This window comes from Cynara cardunculus (genome assembly GCF_001531365.2).
Source record: "Cynara cardunculus var. scolymus isolate 2C chromosome LG 11, CcrdV1, whole genome shotgun sequence".
NCBI lineage: Eukaryota > Viridiplantae > Streptophyta > Magnoliopsida > Asterales > Asteraceae > Cynara > Cynara cardunculus.
In genome coordinates, this window is record NC_037538.1 from 8994222 (window position 1) to 9016109 (window position 21888).

Here is a 21888-nt window from a genome sequence, read left to right on the forward strand (position 1 = left end):
TAACATTTTATTTGAATCCTACAAAGTCGTGCACATAGAAGATGTGGGGTAAACTAGTCAAAATCATCAAGAAATTAAGTGAGAAAGTTTGTGAGAAATCTTCCTATAGTGATTAAAAAAGTGCGATTTGTGAGCTTGTAAGATGATTTAAGTGAATGGAGCTTTGATAATTCATTTCACATGAACAAAAATGAGAATTATGAATAATTTATAAGTTTTAAGTTGTGAGTTATCAATAACTTCTCTTATAGTTTTAAGTTGGATTATAAGTTAATGAGTTACTTTATTGTTTAGGAATTTGAAGCATTACAAACAGTATCAGAACTAATTCATATACTAATAATATAAAACTTTAAAACAAAAATAAAAATAAAAATCAAACAAAATTTAATGTGGAGGAACTGGCATAAATACGTGTTTGCTTGCTTCATTACAGGGTTCTAAAAAGGTCATCACGACAGCCGTCATGAGTCATCATATCTTACTGCGTGTGTCTGATGTCATGTTAAGCTTGTGGCACGCCATGGTCTAATGTGTGATTTTTGTAACACGATATTTGATTTTTTTTTTATCATTTTAGCGTCTTATTTTTTTGCTTTTAATATACAACCTAGTTTAAAATATTTAATATAACTAACTCACTGAATAATAGTAAAAAACAAAGGTATATAATTATATAATGATATACAAATTTGCGCTATAAGACACATTTTGAAAAACGTTATGGTCTTATCGTGACTTTTAAGGCTTAAGTGTTCTCACTTGCCCAAGTTTTTGGATCCATCACTCCTCGAGTGACATGACAATTTCGTAACTTTTTTGTAATTAAAATGATATTATAAGGATTAAAAGCTTAAGGGGCCGTTTATTAACCGTTACCCGGTATAAGGCGAGGCAAAACAAGGATCAAAAGTCAATACATATGCATTGGTAACTCTTACGCGTAAAAAGTTATCAGGTGACGAACACTTGCCAACAATACATTTTAGCTATCAAAAATGTTACCCTAAGTTAAGTGAGGATGCAGACTCTTACCGATAAGTGTTTACTTGATAAGCATGTGATAAACGACCTCTTAGTCGGTATTGCTTAAGATATAACTCCAAAAAAGAGTTGTAGAATAACCGAGTTATACGACTTTAATCTCACATTCACGTCAACCAGACAATCTATTGCAGTTGTTACATAAGTTGATAGCACGTAAACCGACCACATTTGAAGCAACCGTATGTCCACGGTTTTCTTATGAAAAAATGATATACCCTCGAAAAGGTCCAAAAGAGTTTCACAAAACAATAAAATTTGCTTAAAGAATCACACTTTTTTCCATCTCATTTGCTCCCATGAGCAGAACAAACCTACTGCAATGAATTTTGCAGCTACAATAATCTTTCTAACAAGATCAAGAATACCCTTCTTGATCTACCACAAACTATGCAATTTCATATTAAAAAATGGTGTAGCCTTTGAGATTTATGCCCTTAATTAGGGAAATAAATATGTAGGACCTGGAGCTTCAGTGACTTTTGCAGTCGATAGAAGCCTCACTCGCACTAACAATAACGAAATCCTGAAAAATTCTTCGCTTCTTTTGCTTCCGGTAGCAAAAGGAACATGGTTAAATACAGCAATCAACAAAGAAACCTGCAAAACAAAGCAAAAAAAACTTTGAATGAATAGATTCTAAAAGAAACAAGTTAGTATCGGCATCATAGAATAATTGGCTATATGAATGACTAAGGTAAAAAAGACAAATTTATTGGCCGCTCTGCCATTATAATTTGCAATTTACCAACAGTAAACGGTTTGGAAATGACTTATCATTGTCATCGGCTGAAATGGTGTCAACTGTCAAGCAAGCAAGATAAAAGGTGGAACAAGAGTGTTGCACTGCATAAATATAAATAGGGACTACCGCTAATTGGGCCAAGTATTTTTAGTGACTATATCAAAAGTTTTACATCCATTTCTAGAACACAAAAAAATGAGGAAAAAAGAAAAGAAAAATGTTCAAGTACCTATGTGTAACCGAGTTTATAGGAAAATTCATTGTCATCTCCTTACCTTCATCATAGGTTCGTGATACTAGTGGTGGTGAAACGGTGATGTGGGTTTTTCTAAGAAAGCTGAACAATCATTTTCTTAGGACACCCCCTCCCCCCGGAAACCAACCCCAAGCAGGATGGATGCACATTAATGCTTGGTGGACCTCTAGGTGAGAGTCTTGGAATGGATTAAAATGGTAAAACAAAACAAAATTGATTGAGAAGACTATTTCATATGATTTGAAACTTGGGTTTCTAAGGAAAAAACTACACCAACAATAAGACAGAGGCCAGGTAAGTTTCATGTGTCTATGCATTTAGCAATATCTGCCATTACAAGGAAGAATATTACTGGAATTCATGCATGACAAATGCATGCAACATGCCAAAGGATCATCTTGCATACCAACTAGGAAATTTAAGCATTTAAACAATAAAAAACTAGATAATAGAATATCTAACATTACATCATTATTGAAGAATTATATTTTGTTCTTATGAAGTTATGTTCTGATAATACATGTGAAGAAAGTAGACAGCGAAATATGATGTGGTACGCCACATTGTACGAATTTGTCCTACATGGCATGTATAAAATTCCTCAGATAACTAACCTGAGGGTTTAATTGATCATCAGAAGTTGGAAAAGTTGACTACTAGTATAAACTTTTAACACAATGTCAAATTTGCATATGACCAATAGGTAGTGTTCTTACAGACAGAAACTTAAGGACCGTAATAGAAAACATGTTTCTAAATAAATCTTGTAAATGAAAAAAATAAATATCAAGAAGAAAAATGGAAGCTACTCTTAACCCTTTATGATGAATGCTTTTGAGATAAACGTCTGTCTGAAATACATGTGGGTAGCAAAGATTCCTAGGCCTATTTGCCATAGAGAAAAAATCAATCTCCAGAAACACCAATTACCTTCATAGATATTTAGACATATAAAAATTATTTTTGTTTGAGTTAACAAAAGGAACAGCTGTCGTGCAGAAAAAGGCCCCAACCACACAGTAGACTGAAATGTAAGAGCAACATCTCTTTGAAATTTTGAAAAATTGACCTAAGAGGGAAGAGCAGAATCAAAAGAATCTCTGTTTAACTATTGAATGAGGAAACCTTCAGTGGTCCAGTATTTAAATAGAGCAGAATCCCTTTTAAGAAAAAGATAACTGAGGGTGAATTACATTATTTACTATATTCATTGTTGAAGAGCCTAAATTCATATGATGTGGGCATGATGGTTTACATAAAACTAGAAATTTCCAGCTGAATGATGTTTACCTGTTTATTAAAAGCACACAACATAAAGTAGAATCAGCTATCTTAATGGGTAAATAAAAATGAGGCAGCGGATATTTTTGGACCAAAGTGCAAAGTCCAGGTTGTTGATCTTGAGACATTTTCTAGAACTAGTGCATTCCATTTGTGTCTGTATGTGGAAGGCTTCCAATGTGTAGCAAAAACCACCCAGCAAGTCTTGCAATGAACACTTGCTCCAGAGTGATTTGCTATAAATGTGTATTTGGGACTTTAACCTTGATTCCAGTTGAAGTGTGATGTGCAGGACTTGCTATCCCATAGCAATAATTTACAACATTAACACTGCCTCCAAATATATTGCGGAAAAGTATTATCATATATCATCTTTAGCATATGCTAATCACATAATAATCATCTGATGTAAAAGTTTGCTTATGGTAATTTTAACAATTAACCTAAGATGCGATTAGTTGCAGAAACAACAGAGGTTCACTCTTGATTATATAGAAAACAAAAATTTGAGATAATGGATTACCTATCTTACTTGACAACCACATCTCGAGCAATCAATGAGTAAATCACACTGTCTTCTCCGTCATCATTCTTAGGAACCACCAAAGATAAGCATCGAAATTTCAGAAATGCTCCATGAGAGAATGTAGTTTTGAGACCTTACGCCGAAACAGTGGTTCTAGCCGGAATGATGGAAGCCCAGTCTGCCACCGTTTTGTATCAAACATTTCATTCCATGCCTGGACTATTTCATCAATTTTGAAACTAAGACCTGCAGTAATACAATTTACAAACAAAAATACATTTCTCATACTTACGAATACAAACTGTCTTGTAAAGTTATAATTGCAGATGATGTTTTATTTATTATATAGTTTCTATCAGTAGGTATGTCAATTTACCTTCCAAAGCTGTTCCATTGGAGCAGTGATTCTTTATAATTACAGTTATATCTGTTGGAGATGCTCCCGCAAGTTCAAACTTTTCAATTGAAACTTCCAAACATTCTTCCCATGATGGCAAACTTAACTTAAATTCCACAACAGATCGCTCATATAGCATTGTACCCCATAAGATATATATCTGAGATCTGATATTTGCAGCTTGCTCTGCAGCCTCATCAGCAGATACATCTTTAATAATCCCTTCAAACCCAATATTGAGCAATTCATCTTTATGTTTATCAGATAAGCTCAATCCATTTAATCGTCTTTCTTCCAACTCTTCCCACATCTGCATTCCCTTTTCCATATTGTCCTCTGCCTTGTTATATAGCTCCAAGACTTGTGAAGTAGGTCCGTCCTCCATATCAGCTTTGCTCCCAAGAGCATAGTACCATGAGAGCTTGGCCTGTTCAAACTGCTGCTGCCCAAGTGCAAGGTGGCCTTCATAAAAGTCTGGCTTAACCTTTAGTGCCTCTTCGTATCTTTTCTCTGCTTTCCCGTATTCTTTTTGGGCCCATTCGTATCCAACTTTCACCTGTTGTGCTACAGATTCTTTGGTTCCATCTTCTGCAACGACCACCCATTTCCTTGCCTTGTTCATATGCACATTCCCCCAGTTAAATAAAGCTAAAGCAGACATCTCTTGAAACTGTGAGCCAGCAATATCAAAAAGCTTTTGGGAGCTCTCAGTCGTAACAGTATCTTCCATTGCTTCTGAATACAGTTCCATTCCCAGCTCATGAAGATCCAAGTATGGATTAGTATCAAATCCCACATGGTTCTTGAAGAGCCTTGCAAACTGGACAATCCATTCCTCTACACAAGTCGTGCCCTTCTCCACTTCCCTATTTTTTTCCACATTCTCAGAAACACTTGATATGATGCTATGGGCCTTGGAAGTTCCTTCACTTTTCAAGCCCTCGTAAAATGGCTCTTTATCTGGACTAACTTCTGCTAGGTACAGTCGAAAAGAACCTTGAGGATCACTCGAAGCCTCGGCCAATCTCAGCTCAGCGGTAGTTATAATGGTGACTAAATCTCCTTCTCGGTCTTTAAACTTGATGAGCACACCATCTAGGCCAGGAAATCGGTCACGGACTATCTCCCTCACCAATCCAATGCTACAATCAACAGGTAGCTGTGCCCATCTTATATCATCTCCAAGCACCAATTTCACTGTCCTCATGACCACTTTTTCTTCTTTAATGCTTGTCCTATCCTCCACGACCACCTTCTTGTCGGCTTTTTTCTCCACCTGATCAGCTCTCTTGTCTTTAACTCTATTTACCTTGCTCACCTTTACTTTCTCTTCAGACTTGCTTTCCTTAACTTCTTCACCCTTCTTGTTCTCAAAACTGTTGCTCTTCTTCTTTTTGACCTTTTCTTTCAACACTTTGACTGCCTCTAATGAATTAGGCTCGATATTTTCAGGCGGCAAACCAACATCAATATCTTCAACTTTCAGACCCTTCCCCTCAATTGCCTTCTTCACGGAATCCTCAATCTCCAATGCTGTCACATTATTCGGCTCCATACTCAACACATTCTTAACATCTCTCAAAGCCCAATCAAACTTATTCAGAGCCTGGTAACACCTGGCTCTCCTCAGCAGTGCCTTGCCATACTTGGGAGCAACTTCAAGAGCCAAATTACATTCCTCTATAGCTCTGGGGTACTCCCCAAGTCCCAACTGCATATAACAATCAGCCATTTTGCTATGTAAATATGCGACATCTATATGATTCCGAGGTAACAATTTAAGTGCCTTCTCATACTTCAACATCGCCCCTTCGTTATCATGCTTCTGAAACAGTTTATTTCCTTCTTCCTTCATCTCCTGAGACATACGAATGAAGACAGCAGTGTCTTCATCAATTTGTTTGGAAGTTCGATCAGATGATGCTGATTTGTTCTGTTTCACTACCTTTTCTACCCGAGGCAGTAACTTCTTTTTACCAGTAGGTTTCCCCATTTCAACTCCAAATAATATTATCCCCAATATCCCCTTCGAACACAGACCTCTTATGCTTGATTAATTCGTATGATTGTATATAGAACAACCCTGCCTCACACAATCTATCCAACTAATAATCAAACTCAATCCAAAATATAAAATTCAAATAACAGCAATAATAAACAAAGATTAGAGGAGGAAGAAAACAATAATCAACCTGAAACTGTTTCCCGCCCAGTGGAAAGAGTAGCGCGAAACCCTAATCGATATAGAAGAGGCGGGGTTTGGGGAAGAATGTTTGGATTGAGGAGAGGAAAAGAGGAAATTTGGCGGAAATTTGTATTATAATGATTGTGGAAGACTCCCTGTGACGAAGGAGAAGAGATTTAAAAAAAGAGAAAGCAGCCATTAATGGAAGAAAGAAAGAAAATGCCAGCGATAATGACATGCTTGAGAGAAACGTCAATCCGCACCGCAAATTCGAGCTGTGAAGGACCCACTCTCACTTGCCGCCAGTAAAAATATGCATTATATGATATCACATATTTTTTTTTAAATGAAACATATTCTATTCTTTTTCTTTTATTACCTTATTACATAAATATGAAAAGGTCGATAATTATATTTTGTAAGAGTGATTATAAAAATAGAAAGTCTTATCCAGTAAGTGAATATGAAGACTCTTATTCGATAAGCATTTACAAAGTAAATTATTATATGCAATATTGTTTTAATGGATTATAATGTTAACGAATAAAGTATGTTAGAGTAATAAATCTTTCTAATAAATACCGGGTAAATGGTTAGGTAAATGGCCTTTACAATTTTTCCATTTTAATAAATTACAATATTAATTATATTATTAAAATATTTAATACAATTAATAAAATAGTATTTTAATCTTTTAAACATTTAACTTCAGAATTTCTTATTTATAAGAAGAATAAAAGTTTACTTTTTAGAATTCTCTAAATTTGAAGATTTTTATTTTCTCTCCGCTATTTTCTTCACTTAAGAGAAAATTAGGAAAATCTGTTGAAACAAAAATATCTAAATTTCAAATAATTTGTTGAAGAATTTGCACTACATCTTAATATCGGATACATAAATTTGTATGATTTTTCTATTTCATATAAGTATTATACGATTGCAAGAACCTATAAATTTGAATTTTTTTTAAAAATATCAAATAGCAAAGTTCGGTTTTTGTTTTTAATGTTTCTTTATTTCGACAAATCTTGTTTTTAAATTTCATTAATTTAGCTTTTGTCTTTTCACGTCTCTTAATCTTCAACTGTTTTTGTCCCTCTGCCTAATATTTATTAACTTTTTATGTTAAGTTAGTTTTCTTTAAAATTAAAAAACATATTATAATTTATATATATTGTAATATTAAAAATGTAAACTAAAGGAATAAAATCATGGGACGTGTTCTTCATTGTTAGCCTTAATTATCATTCTTCGTCATAAAAATCGGTTATCTTCAATACTTTGTATTACCATCAACGATTGTCTTCTTTCTTCTTTGCGACCACTCTCACCCCCACCAAGTTGCTCTCTTCATCCATTACCCCATTGTACTTGTGGTTCAAAGTACCATCCATAGCCCTCAATCATCCTCCACCGCCCTTCATCAATCCAAACACAAAATATGCAAAAATAAAACCTTATATCCAACTACAAATTAAATATATTTCAAGAATGTCAACAACAAAACCGAAAATCAAATTATAAGCCTAAATCAGATAAAAAACGAAACTTACACCTTCTGTTTCAATGAAGAAGGGTCTAAGTCAAACAAAACCCAAATCAATTGCCATTGTAGTAGAAGAAAAGCTTCGGTGAAATCCAATTGTTGTTGCTTTACCATTGGAGATCAAAGGTGTTGAATTTGTGTTTGTGCTTATGTTTGTGAGCGAAGAGATCGTCGATGAATGCATGCCACAACCTATATTTGTACTTGTGTACAACTATATACATATAATTTTTTTTTAATTTCAATAATTTTTTTTTATTAACTTGGATATCCAACCCGTTATGCGAGCCGACTAATCTCAGGACGACCATCTGCTTTGCAGATAGCCCGGAGTCACCGCATTTGAATCTCTGTGGCCATAAGAGGATTTTTTTTATTTCTTCTTGGATTTGAACCTGAAACCTTCTGTTACTTTTGACATTTGGAGTCAAATTCAAACCAATCAGAAACCACCCTTGTGATTATTTTAATAGAAATTTAACAAAGATATGTAAAATAACAAATATTTAAAAGTAAAAGATATTGTTTTAAAAAGTCTACAATAAAAATAGGTTTTTTTGGCAACGGAATGGTAGAAATGTAGGTGTTATGAGGTACGTGGCATGTACCGTAACAAATGGCAACAAATGATTTACGGGTGGGTGCCGACATTCGACAAGGGTCCAACGTTGACATTGGGTAGCCGTCATTTCGTGCTTTAATTCAAATGCAGCAAGAGCTCGACGACGCCGTCCTTTCTTGTCTTCCATTCCATCGTGTCTTCTTTTGCGGTTCAAGCTTTTCATCCCTTTGGTTTGTGTGTGAAAAATATTGTGAAAAATATGGTTTATAATTTATTGTAGTTTTCGTTTTTATAGTTTATAATTTATTATTATTTTTATTCTACAGACTAATGGGTTGTTTATCTTAAACACTTAGTCCGTAAGCACTTACTGATAGAATTCAATACTATTACTTACTTACCGGGTAAGATTTTAGTCAACTGAAACGCCGTCGTATGTAACAATTTACTTGGTAAGCCCTAACCGTGGTAAAAGTCGTCGTCGTCGTCATCATTTATCGGGACTCTCGGTGCTTGTCTTCTTTCTTACCGGGTAAGATTTTTAATCTTTGTCATATTAATCCGGTAAGGTAATGGTGATTTAACAAGCGTTTACTCATGTAAGAATTTGACAAAATGACCTCTAAATCTATTAAAAACTCACCATTTAATTTTCTTTATTTTTTTTCTTTTGGTTTATTAAATATCTTTTTTGGTTTCTTTTTTTGTATTTTAGCCTTTTTGATTTAATCAAACTATATATTTTTTGATAAAAAATTATATTATTTTGTTATTATTTATGATAAAATAATTAATTCATTTTTCGTACAATTTGTTATTTCATATTTTTTTTTGTCATTATAGTTTTAGTTTCTTATTAGTTTGAATTATGTCAATAACTTCGCTCAATTGCAAGTCGTTGAGTACCCCTCATATGATAGTATTTTAATTATTTTTTCTTCATTAGGGATTAAACGATTAAATTTTTACAAGACCAGACAATTAACTATCTTTGACTATTTTTGCCAAACAAATGTATGCGTTATTAAAGTATAATTTTATAAACTTATTATAGCACATTTATATAAGACATATACTTATTTAGTATAACTGAATGACTTACAAAACCAAACAACTGCATGCTCTATTAGTAAAATTACATACATTTGTTTGCAAAAAGAGCGTTGACCAACATGTGCAAAACCCAAGAATTCGAAGAGTCGGTTAAAATGAGCCAACAACATGGATTTAAAGTATCAATCAAGAGGACATAAACTCATAAGTAGTCACAAAAGGCATCCTAACCTTTTTTATATACTCACTATCCAGTATCAATATTTCATTTATCCATCAATATGGAATAGATAAAAACTCAAACTATAATCCAACAACGAAAACAATCAATTTTTAGAGGGTCATATAATTGATTGTAGTTTTTACTTTTATAACAAAATTATTTAATTAATTAATTTTTAATATGAATTAAATGGTTGACCAAAGTAAGCCAACTAAGCGAGTTTAGAGAATCACTTAAAAGAAGTTAACCCATGAGTTGTTACAAAGGTATCCTGGTTTGGTTTCGTTACTTTCATATATCAACTATCAGTTATCAATCATTGATATTTTTATCAATTAAGGATTGATAAACTCAAACACAATTCAAGAAATAAAGAATGCCCGGTTCTTAGAATATCACATCATTGGTTGTGGTTATTACTTTTATCGATATAAAAATAGAAATAAAGACTGTAGCATCTTTTCACTTCAAATTTTATCAATTGTAGTTGTGAGAATCTCATCTCGAAATCTTTGGTCAAACAGAAGGTAAGGCCCTACTTACTACTTACTAGGGTAAACTCCGGAAGAGACTTCAATAACGAAATAAAGGAGATAGGTGAGGCCTTCCCGCTAATAGTCAAGAAACCGTAAGACAAACCAACTGAGGAAATTCTGGAAGTAATAAAGGAGTTTAGAATGGTAAGCTTATGACCACCACTTTCGAACATACAGCCCTCCTTACAGCTAAGAAAGACTGAAAGTTGGCAGATGTGTGTCGACGGTTGAGCGATCAACAAAATCACCATCCCATATTGGTTCCCAATGCCAATGCCTTGTTTAGATGATTTGTATATGGGATCCCAATGCCTTGTTTAGATGATTTGCTCGACCAACCTTATGGATCAAAGGTGGTCTAAAAAATTGACTTATGTAGCGGTTACCATCAAATTAAAATCCGCATTCGACCAATGGAAAATGGTCTGTAAAACCAAAGACGGCTTTATGAGTGGTTAGTAATGCCCTTGGGCCTATCCGACACACTGAGCACTTTTATGAGATGGATGACACAAGTCCTCCGACCCTTCATGGGAAAATTCATATATCACAATGAGTAGTTGAACGATTAACAAGAAGGTGGTAGGATTCGACGCCTTAAAAGACTTGTACGATGATGATTTCAAACGTGTAGTTAGGAAGACTTGCCTACCAAACAACATCGAGGACCAGAAGACTTCCTGGTCCTTGACGGTTACCTACTCAAATGAAATCGACTTTGTATCCCTCGAACCTCTTGATCAAAGAACTACATGCCGGTGGAACAATTATATCTATCAAACAACATGGAGGACCAGAAGACTTCCTGGTCCTTGACGGTTACCTACTCAAAGGAAATCGACTTTGTATCCCTCGAACCTCTTGATCAAAGAAGTACATGCCGGTGGAACAATTATATCTATAACTTCATTGCAAACTACTATTGATTTAATGAATAGTTTCAGACCCGTCTCTCACCTCTATTTTCTGGAGAGAAAAAAAAAACTATTCTTAGAGAGGGAATGAAAAGGATTGAAAATTGTTAAGTGTTAAAAATGCTTGAGCACACGAGATTTTTCCATCCTACTTTTCTTTCTTTTTCCTTTTTAAAAAAAAAGGGACTCGAGAACAGTAGCAGGTGCAATATTTTTGTCGAGTCGGTGCACCTTTAAAATGAATCAAAAGGCTGTAAAGTCGTCCCTTGTGTTTTTAGCCAAATTCCACCATTTCGGGAAAACTTTTTAAATTTCTTTTTTGTTGATTTCGAGGAACTATTTAGAGTTTTTTTGGTTGATTTCGAGATTTTTTGAAATATTCTGGTTGATTTCAATGGGTTTTTTCGGTGTTTTCTTGATGATCCTTATATTTTCTAAAATTCCCAATTACTGCTCAACTTTTTATAGGTGCATCTTTTATATCCAAAAAATGTTTACTTACAAAATTGAGTTCATAGGTGGGGGCCTTGAGAACACAACGACAATAAATTGCAACTATTTCCTTTTTGGTATGTTTCATTAAAAAATCAGCAATCAGAAAAAATATATTTTTACAACATTAAATATCACAAATACAAATAATTATTCTGATATTTGAAGTCAAATAAACACAACTAATAAAGCCAAATAATGGACGTTCACAAATATGTATCTATAAATCGTGAAAGTGTGACATTTGGATATGACGACAATATATTCATTATATAATTTTGCTTAAAAATATAATATCGTTTATATATAAAAGAACAAAAAGTACTGTATACAATAACAAGTTGGAATTTGGAAGGTACATATGAAACCATAAAATACAATACTCGATTGACCCAATCCCATTTTAAATCTTCGATACTATCATCGCCAGTCGCCACTATAAAAATTACCCAAATACAAACCATGTTTTTTTATTATGTTATAAAACATTTAGATAAAAAGACGATGGATCGTGTGAGAATAGAAGTTAAAGTGAGAAGGGATTTGGATCCTTGATCACTTTTAATCTCAAACCAACTCATTAATTACGTTTTATAAGGGAATTGGTCTTGTGCTTGTCATTAATTAATGTTGATCTAGTGAAACCTTTCAATTATGATTGATCCAAGAATGAAAATCTCTTCTTATCCTTCTCACCACAACTCACATTCTCACTAAAACTCAACCCAATAAAAAAAATATCATGGAGTTGGTTTTAATGTTTTACACAATATTATGCATTAATATGTGTATGGAATTAGAGTTGGAAGGCCAGATACAATAGAGCCAAATATAGAATTACCATTCAGATATGTTTTATGAGGTCTCAAAATACTAATATGCATAGTTTTTTGTATGATGTTTACAAATGTGATTGGATGACATGGAGGCATTGTTTGTTTTAAACAAAAATTTTTATTAGTCTCTTATGTCTGATTCGTTAAAAGGTATGGTAATTCATATTGTTTTTATTTTATTTTTCAAAGACACTTATATCTTATCGTCTTCTTGTCTGGTAAAAATGAAATCAACCTCTTATTTGTCTTTTATTTTTCTTCAATTCTTCAACAACGACGTTTATCAATTGATTAACATTAATCAATCATTTCTCTCAATCGATCCTCACCTCTCTCAGTTAAGGTATTTCAATAAGATTTAAATGTGTTAAATACCGTTAATGACATATTCTCATTTAAATAAATGTTAATAATATAATTTTGATGTAAATTTCGTAATTATGATGAATAAATATGTAAAATTGTGTAAATTTATCCATAAATTTAACACTACAATTTTTTAAATGGGTAAAATAGATAATTTAAACAAATTTAGATATTTATCAGTTTACAAAAACAAACAGTCTTATATATTCAGATTTCAGACTTTAGCACCATCTCTTATCTACTGTGTTTTTGGCATATGATATTAGAACTTTAGATCGGAGATGTATGGATTATTAAACAATTAGTAAAACATTCTTTTTGTTATGATATCTTGACAGTGTTTTTGTAAACTTTGTATATTTGATATCAAATTATCAGTGCATGGTTATTCTTTTGTTTATAGTTTTATATGAATTTAATTTGTTTGATAGTTATTGTTCAATATATACGCCAACTCACATATACATTTGTATGATATATATATACACATATATATACACACACAAATTTATTGTCTTAAGTCACACCTTGAAAAACGCTATGATTTCGTCGTAACTTGTAAGGCTTGTGTCTTGACCTTGCCGCCATGTCATACCTCACGCCATTTAGAACCTTGATTAAAACCGAGAATGACTACACCTTTGATAAGATAGTGGCTGCCGAAATTTATTTGATGGTTATGAGATGTTACAAAACCGTTCCATAGTAGTATTATCAATAGGTGTACCCACTTATCAACACCAATGGAAAATACCGCAAGATGATTAGCATTAATGTTGCCACTGATGAGAACTCATATTACCACTTATATGAATTATTATATGAACTTATAAACGACACGATCTTACAACCTTTAAGATGAGAGTTTCATTTGAATTATCCCAATACGAGATTTGTGATACCTAAAGCAATAAGGGTTGAATTATTATATTCGGAAACCATAATTTCCACAATCTAAATGATTATTCGATCCATGTATCATCTCCAATCCCTAATTTCTAACATAAAAGATAAGTCCATGGTGTTCAAGGACCCCTTGTATGTCCTAGGGGAAACACTCCTTCCAAGGTCCAAGTGTTTGATACGACCAATGATATTATTGAGCTTTCATGAGTAGGAAAAAACATTGAAGTTGGTCAGTAGCAATGTTGATACACTTGGACCCTGGAATGAGTGTTTCCCCTAGGACATACAAGGGGTCCTTGAACACCATGGACTTATCTTTTATGTTAGAAATTAGGGATTGGAGATGATACATGGATCGAATAATCATTTAGATTGTGGAAATTATGGTTTCCGAATATAATAATTCAACCCTTATTGCTTTAGGTATCACAAATCTCGTATTGGGATAATTCAAATGAAACTCTCATCTTAAAGGTTGTAAGATCGTGTCCTTTATATACATCCAAATTCTAATTCACATATTTATATGAGAGATCGATGGCGACGAGCGGTTAAAACAGTTAAGACATAACTGTACAGCAGTTACAACCGTTGATGGATAAAATTTGAGAGCAATTATAACTAACTCAGTTAGAAGCAATAAGTCTACAATGAGTCTCGAGACTCTGACCATATTGTCTAAAGCTTTGATCACATAGTCTAGAGCCTTTAACTTTCAACACTTAAAAAATTTGAGCGAAAGATCGAAGCTCTGAGCTTAAGTCCCAAAGGCTATGAGTCCACACACCTTTGAACTATACTTAAGCAATTCCCATCAAATTTCAGCAACAATTTCGAGAAGGCTGTAGCACCAAAAAATCTGTAAAAAAAACTTTTACTTAACACTAAGCTTACTCCAACACAAAGAGTATCAATGAATTACTTACAAGGTCTAGCTAAATTAAAAGTCAAGATATTTCCAAACCAAACCCCATATAAGGATTAGATTAAGAACATATGTTACTAAAACCCATTAACCATTGATATCTCCAGCGTAGGGAAGACACACCCAAATAGTTAAATCCTTCTCATACCTTTAACTATCATTCAGCTATTCTCAATGTCGCTAGTACCATTCACCAACGAGTACCTAATGCACATGCCGACAAATAAAAAGAGTTACTCGTAACGCCTAGCGAATTCAAAAAAAAATCCATCATTAACATAAAACGGTAAAATTGAAAGAATGCTACTTAAATCATAATTTCCAAAATGAAATATATTAAATATAAAAGCAACATCTTTTCCAAAATCCATCATTTTCATGATGAAAACTCAACGATCAAAACATCCATTTAAATGAAAACAAAACTCAATACTCACACAAAATTCGAATAAGGTTTAATATTCAAAAAGTGATATTCAAAATATACCAAAACCATAATTTATGGATACACTCCATACCAAGAACAACAATGAAAACATGGATAATACACTATCCAAAAATAACACCTTTCGGTGACATGGAAGACTTGATTCCACTAAATGTGGTAGAATACAAAAGTAGTTCATATATCAACGTTATCGAACTGCTCCTCAGATTTATTTACTTCAGTGTCCACTATAACAAGTGTCACCTAAAGTCCTCAATACATTTAATGCCTACTCCATCGAGTTTCATCTCAAAGCCACAATATTTCATGTAGACTTGTTCGAGTGTCACCTCAAGAATACCAAATCTTAGCGCCCATTCATTCTCTTGTTGAGTTCCAACCTCCATGTTCTCATTCGACATTTAGTGTCTACTCACTAGTATTCAATATAAGAACCTCAAACTTTCTACTTGATAACGCAATATATTTAACCCTCATGCATAAGAGCTAAAGCATCAAAACCATAATACCCACTGTCGGGGAGTCTGACTCATAGGAGTTCACCTTCGCAATACCAAGATCACCACAATGCCTACAGGAGCATTGGTCACAAAGTGACAACATCAAGACTAGTCACTTATCAAATACAACTGACTTATATGTCTATGGGCTATGGATCAAATGTATTACAATCTAAATTACATAACTTCAAATGAATGACCAACATACTTAAAACAGGTAAATCGCGTCCAAATCTCAACAGAGTAATTTAAAATAAACAAATGTCCCCAAAACTCAATCAAGTTAAAATCAAACCAATAACTTACAATTTATTTGACTATTCAAGTAAGTCAATATACTAATAAAATATAAATACTCCATGTTTATACAACTTATGTCCCAAAGGTTTAAATATATCATTATTGATTTAAAATCTGGGCAAAATCCCGAAATACACCATGGCTTTAAAGAAGCATTTCTTAATCAGTAATAACACTGAAAGTGTCCTAACTCAACCATGTGTATTTTTCATGAATGATTTATAAAATTAAAATACCAAAAATGCATTAACATCAAATAATCTCATACGAGGAATAAATCATCGAAGTCCGAACACTATGATTTATTCAGAAAAATATTCCCAAAAACTCCAAATGAACATATTTTTCAAGATTATATAAAATCAAATATGCAATTTCATCAAGTGACAGTATTTGATAAAATCTTTAAGGAAACATTTTAAGACTCTAAAATACACATTTTTGACATGTACAAAGTTTACACAAAACAACTTGAAACTCACCTAGTTTCCCGGAATCGCTAGTAATCGCCGGTCAGCCATACGGTGGTGAATCCATTCCCAGGCCTTGTACACACTGCCCGTCACACTATGGGACCCCTCAACCTCTAGCTTCCATTGGTGAAGGTTTAAGTTCCACAAACAAAACTCTCCAAGAAAACATCTTAAGATCGCCATCCAAGTCAGAAGATACCAAGAGTTAACCCAAGATTCAAACACAAAAAAATTCCAACAAAATAGATCTTAGAATACCTAAAAAGCTTACCTCTTTAAGAATTTTTGAAACCATCCACCATAGATCATAAAAACCTTCCACTTGCTCTAGAAAGCCTCTAGAAATCAGACTTTAGGGCTCCAAAATCGCCCAAAATGGAGAAGGTGGAGAAAAATAACAAACCCTAACTCTAAAACTACTTTTTATACTTAGAACCCGATGTCTATTGTGCCCCGCGATTGTGACATTATCATAACCGCATGACACAATTGTCTAAATGCACCACCTCTAGGTATATCTCATGCTATTTTGCTCGACGATTGTGACAATGGCATAATCGCATGGCACAATCGCGTCATATGTTGTTATTGTGCCCACCATCGTGCCATTGTCATAATCACATGTCACAATCGCCCAAATGCACCATCTCTCAGTACATCTGATGATATTGTGCCCACTATCGTGCAATTGTCACAATTGCTTGGCACAATCGTCGGAACGACCAAACACTCAGTATCATGGTGCCATCATGATAGATGTCACAACTGCATGGCACTATAAACTGGGACGACCTTACTCTCAGTACCATTGATGTCATTATGACAAATGTCACAACTGAATGACACTTTAACCGAGACAACCAGACTTTCAATACCAGCAGAACTATTATGATAGATGTCGCAACCACATGGCACTATATCCCTACTCCATATTTGGTTTTTCCTTCACTCACTCGGTTCACACTTTCTTCAACCGGGACAAAGATCAGGACATACACAGCCGTTCCCTGACCATTTCCCCGGTCGTTACTCGACCATTTCCGAGAAAATTATGGGTGTTACAAGGGCTTCCAACCTTTTGAATTTCAACTAGATCGTTTTGAAACTTAAATTTGCTAAGTAAACCCCTCCTTAAAACCGCCAGAGGTTCTAGCATTTGGACCCAGCTAGGGACGCCCCCACCTTATAGTGATTTAAGGTGTAAGAGGCAACATTTGTAAATGTGCCCTCCTAATTCACTGATATTTGCCTTATCATCACTCAATCTCGAGTAAATTCACAATCACACTAAAATGATTGATGATACTAAAATCACCAACATTGTACTCCCTCCATCCAAAACTAGGGATGCTACATTGTGTAAGGTAATTCAATGGTTGAACAAGGACTAATCGTAAATTTCCCACACCATCTTCAAGAAGTGGTATCAGATGATGAGCATGAGTAGTTTTAATCTCCTTGTTAAGGCTTTGAGTTTCTCCCTAGGCGGATCAACAGGATCTTACAATAAAGTTACTCATGCCCACTCTTCTCCAAAAGGCTTTGTATGATTAATGAGAAAGGTACATTAATTTTAAGGTGAGGCAAGTAACCTAAGAAATATGAGGATATTTGAAATGGAAAAAAGGTAGCTATGTGTCTCAAAAAGGAGGATACAACTACGAATGAACAAGGGAATAATTATGAGATCAACAATTTCAATGTTAGAGTTGAATATTATCATAATGACTCGGAACGACCATAGCGTATGGGATTGATATGTTAAATACTATTGAAACTAAAACAACAAATTTAATATAGTGCACTCGAAAATTGGGTCGAAAATAGAGATTTGTAGGCATATTACAAAATCTATCTTAAAAGATAGAACAATTGTTTTCGTAAAGGTTGTCGGGCTTAAGAAAATGCGTAAGGAGATAGCTAAAAAGAACAAAGTGTACATAATGAAAGAGAGATAACACATGAAGCGTGACAAGTATTTTGTAGATATAAACGAATGTAGTTTTCGATACTATGTGCTTTACCGGCTAGGTGTTGTCCATTTTGCCATTTGGATTTTTTTAGTTTTTATTCATTGGATATAGTTTCAATAACTCAATGAGGTCCTTTACTAAACGCTTAGCGGGTAGCCGGGTAATGTTTATCATGTAATATTCTCGTACATCAAAATAGATTGTTGGTAATTGTTTTAAACCTGGTAGAAGCTAACCAAGTAAGAGTTTTTCTTCTTATTTATCGGGTAAGACTCTCGATCTATCTATGTTTTTTACCGAATAAGATTCTCAGTTCTTTTCACGTTCAATCAGGAAGGTACATAATATCGGTAAGTATTTGGTAAACGACCAGTCAATTTAACCGGCTATAACAATTCCCATCTAAAATGTTAATTATAATAGTTAATTATCAAAATTAATTTTCAGCATAAATTATTTATATATTATTTTTTTATAATTGCATTATTATGTGTGTATGAAAACAAATTCCTCTTTATTTATGAAAGGCCATTATGAGTATACCCAACCCAAGCCCTCTTTCCAGTTAGGTATTAGGTGTCTTTAGCGTGTGAAGGATCCCACAGTCCCCAACTGTTTTAACTTCTCCAGAAAGGCAAAGGCAGTTCATTTTTTCCACATTTCCAGCGTCAAGGGTCAAAAACTTTAAATCGCATCCATACCCCTCATTCCTGTTGCGTGAACCATTAAACGATTACCGCATCATGATAAACTAAATTAAATTAAATTGAAAATTAATAAAAAGTACAAATTACCTTACACGAAAGGCATATGCCACCAGACGAGCCATGATACCCTGCGGCCTGTTCCTCAAAAATAACGGCGAACAGGACGGTAAACGGTGATGGGTAACGGAACGTCACTGCACTTAACGGAACATAACACGGATTCTGATGCACGGCACGGAACATAACGGGACGTACACGGAATCTGATGCTGCGAAAACGAATGGATCAATTAAATGATTCAACACAAATCAACTAACCACACGTAAAACATATCAAAATTATGTTCGATGTTGTTTTGTAAGTTAATCCAGTGTTAATTAATATTTGAAGTTGTTTAGAAGTGTTTGGCTTGTTGAATGGAAGTGAAATAATCCAAAATGTCCTTCAATTTTGCAATCACAATGGCTGCAAGCATATACTATCATCTATGTACAAAGGGAGGATCCGTTTTGTTTCGTTTCGATAATTGATAAGCTTCATCCTTGTGTCAAAATTTAAGGATAGATTTCATGTCGCCGAATTACACAAACTGCAATCTTCGCCAGAATCCAAGCACCAGCGCGGGGAGATCTGTAATAGAAAAGGTAAGAGGTAAAATCGCCAAACCTGTAACCGTACAACCAGAGGATTTTTTGAAGAAAATCATAAGTCGTCGGCCTTGGACATTATTGATAGACGGCTTGGTCTCGGCTCAAACGCCGATCTCCTCCTCTGCTGATGCGATGACGGTCGGATCAAGGCCGCTAGAGCTCTCTTGACCAGATCTCCACCTTCGACGGTACCGATTCGCACTAGCGAGTTCGTCATCGCAGATCTACGAGCGTTCAACCTATTCGGAGAGTAGGTCATCCCGTGGCTAGTGTTGTAGTTCTTGTGCAGACTACACCGGAACGATCCTGGATGCGTCGTAGGCGAACACATACACGTCTTCTTCGGCAAATTCTTGAGCGGATTCCCGGCGTTCTGCTTCCGCACGACCTGATCTCGAGAAGACATCGCCATCGACCGGTTCGGAGATCCCGATCTGCTCGCCAACGAGAACCTCACCGATGATGACGTCACCGGAGCCAATCCGTGGAGGTTCACGCGCGTCGGCGAAGACGGACGACCGTAAACATGGCTCGGAGACGGAGACGAATAAAAGCTGGAACTCGTTGATGATGCAAAAGGCGACGACACCTCAGCAGCGAACGCCGATGAATGGACACCAAATCGGCCGGACGGAGAACTTGAACGGTGGAAGGTGGATGTCAACGGCATGACGGGTGCATTTGATTTTCTAGAAGATGTCCCCATTTTTTGCCGTCAGATAGAGAAACCTAGTACGTGTTTTGGTGTTTGTGTGTGAGAGGGCTTGAGAAAGAGGAAGGAGGAGAGAGAGAAAGAGAGAGGGGGGAGAGTAATTTTACTGAAGGGCCCTTGGCTCTTCAGTTGGGCAAACCTAGCTCTGGTCCGAGGCTGAATTTATAGGAAAAGGATGGCGAAGAATGTATTGGTTTTGGCTGGTTAACTTAACCCATTAAAAGACAGGATGGATTGACCATGGTTAGATTAGGGTTTTTATTTGTTTGCTTGAAGAATGATCCGACGGCTCAACAACGACAGGCGGCACAACAGCGCATCACCCGATCAATTTTGTGAGACGCAAAAACGATTTTGGTGGAAATTGTAAAACAAGTTTGAAAATTGAAATACTCTCGTCGACCAATTTTGTGTTTTTATAGAAAATATTTTAATAATATTATAAAAATGCATATTAATTTAATAAAAATATCAAATTGAATCAAATAAAAAAATCGAAAATGATTCAAAAATTTAAATATATAATATTATATTATTCTCTATTATAATTATTTATTTAATTACAATATTATTTTATTTAATTGTATTTCATGCATTCCTCCATAAATATGAGTAGGGATGCTCAAAAATCCAACTAATCCGATCAACCCAACATAAAATAACTCAACCTGAAATAACCCGATGTCTAATTAAGTTGTAAAAAAATTAAACCATAGGTATTGAGTTGATATTGAATTACTATTATTTGAATTCAACACAACCCAATAAACCCGATATTTTTTTATTTCTTGGATTTAATATCATTGTTGAATTTTTATTAATATATACATTAGACATTTACACTATCACGTATGCTCATCATATACATATATTTTCAATTTATTCACATATTTATGTATTTCATTCGTATATATGTTCAGTGACTATGAATATATATATATAAATTGAGAAAATTAACTGAATGTGATATACGTAAAAAGTATGAATAAGTTGTATCAAATGGTTAATGATGAAAATGAAATTATGAGTATAGAAATAACATATTCAATGTTACAATAATATATTTTAATGTACCAAAGTACCAACCCGACCAACTCGTACAATTTGGTTTGAGTTGGATTAGGTTAAGATTTTTCAAATTACAAGCATTGGATTGGATTGTTCAAATTTCTTCAATCCGATCAATCCAACTCATAAACACCATTAAATATGAGCATGATAACAAAGGTTTATTAAACATATTTTTTAAAGCAATTCCAATAATATCTTTAAATTCTATTAAATGTACTTCAATTCACTTCTAAATACAGCTGTATTTTTAAATGATTGAAT

At 34.3% G+C, this 21888-nt stretch overlaps 2 protein-coding genes across 7 annotated transcripts; both read right to left on the minus strand.

The window, feature by feature from the left end:
- Nucleotides 1-1194: 1194 nt before the first annotated feature.
- Nucleotides 1195-6629, minus strand: LOC112521204 (protein PHOX1-like). Of its 2 annotated transcripts, XM_025129922.1 has the most exons (4): nt 6442-6629; nt 4229-6346; nt 3850-4098; nt 1195-1644 (listed from the first exon to the last, which is right to left on the minus strand). In XM_025129922.1, exons 2-3 carry the CDS (start codon nt 6240-6242, stop codon nt 3950-3952), a joined length of 2163 nt encoding a protein of 720 aa, XP_024985690.1. In that variant the 5' UTR covers nt 6243-6346; nt 6442-6629; the 3' UTR covers nt 1195-1644; nt 3850-3949. The 2 variants fall into 2 exon arrangements, with proteins under 2 accessions (XP_024985690.1, XP_024985689.1); XM_025129921.1 differs by having other exon boundaries at nt 4229-6587.
- An 8039-nt stretch (nt 6630-14668) lies between these two features.
- LOC112522080 (putative protein TPRXL) lies at nt 14669-20680 on the minus strand. 5 transcript variants are annotated; one of them, XR_003070117.1, is made up of 4 exons: nt 19861-20680; nt 19282-19462; nt 14942-14997; nt 14700-14727 (listed from the first exon to the last, which is right to left on the minus strand). XR_003070117.1 is itself a non-coding variant. In XM_025131151.1 (2 exons), exon 1 carries the CDS (start codon nt 20548-20550, stop codon nt 19897-19899), a length of 654 nt encoding a protein of 217 aa, XP_024986919.1. In that variant the 5' UTR covers nt 20551-20680; the 3' UTR covers nt 16622-19462; nt 19861-19896. The 5 variants fall into 5 exon arrangements, 1 of the variants encoding a protein (XP_024986919.1); XR_003070116.1 differs by having other exon boundaries at nt 14669-14997; XR_003070118.1 differs by lacking the exons at nt 14700-14727; nt 14942-14997 and adding an exon at nt 16622-19197 and having other exon boundaries at nt 19282-19456.
- Between the last annotated feature and the right edge of the window lie 1208 nt (nt 20681-21888).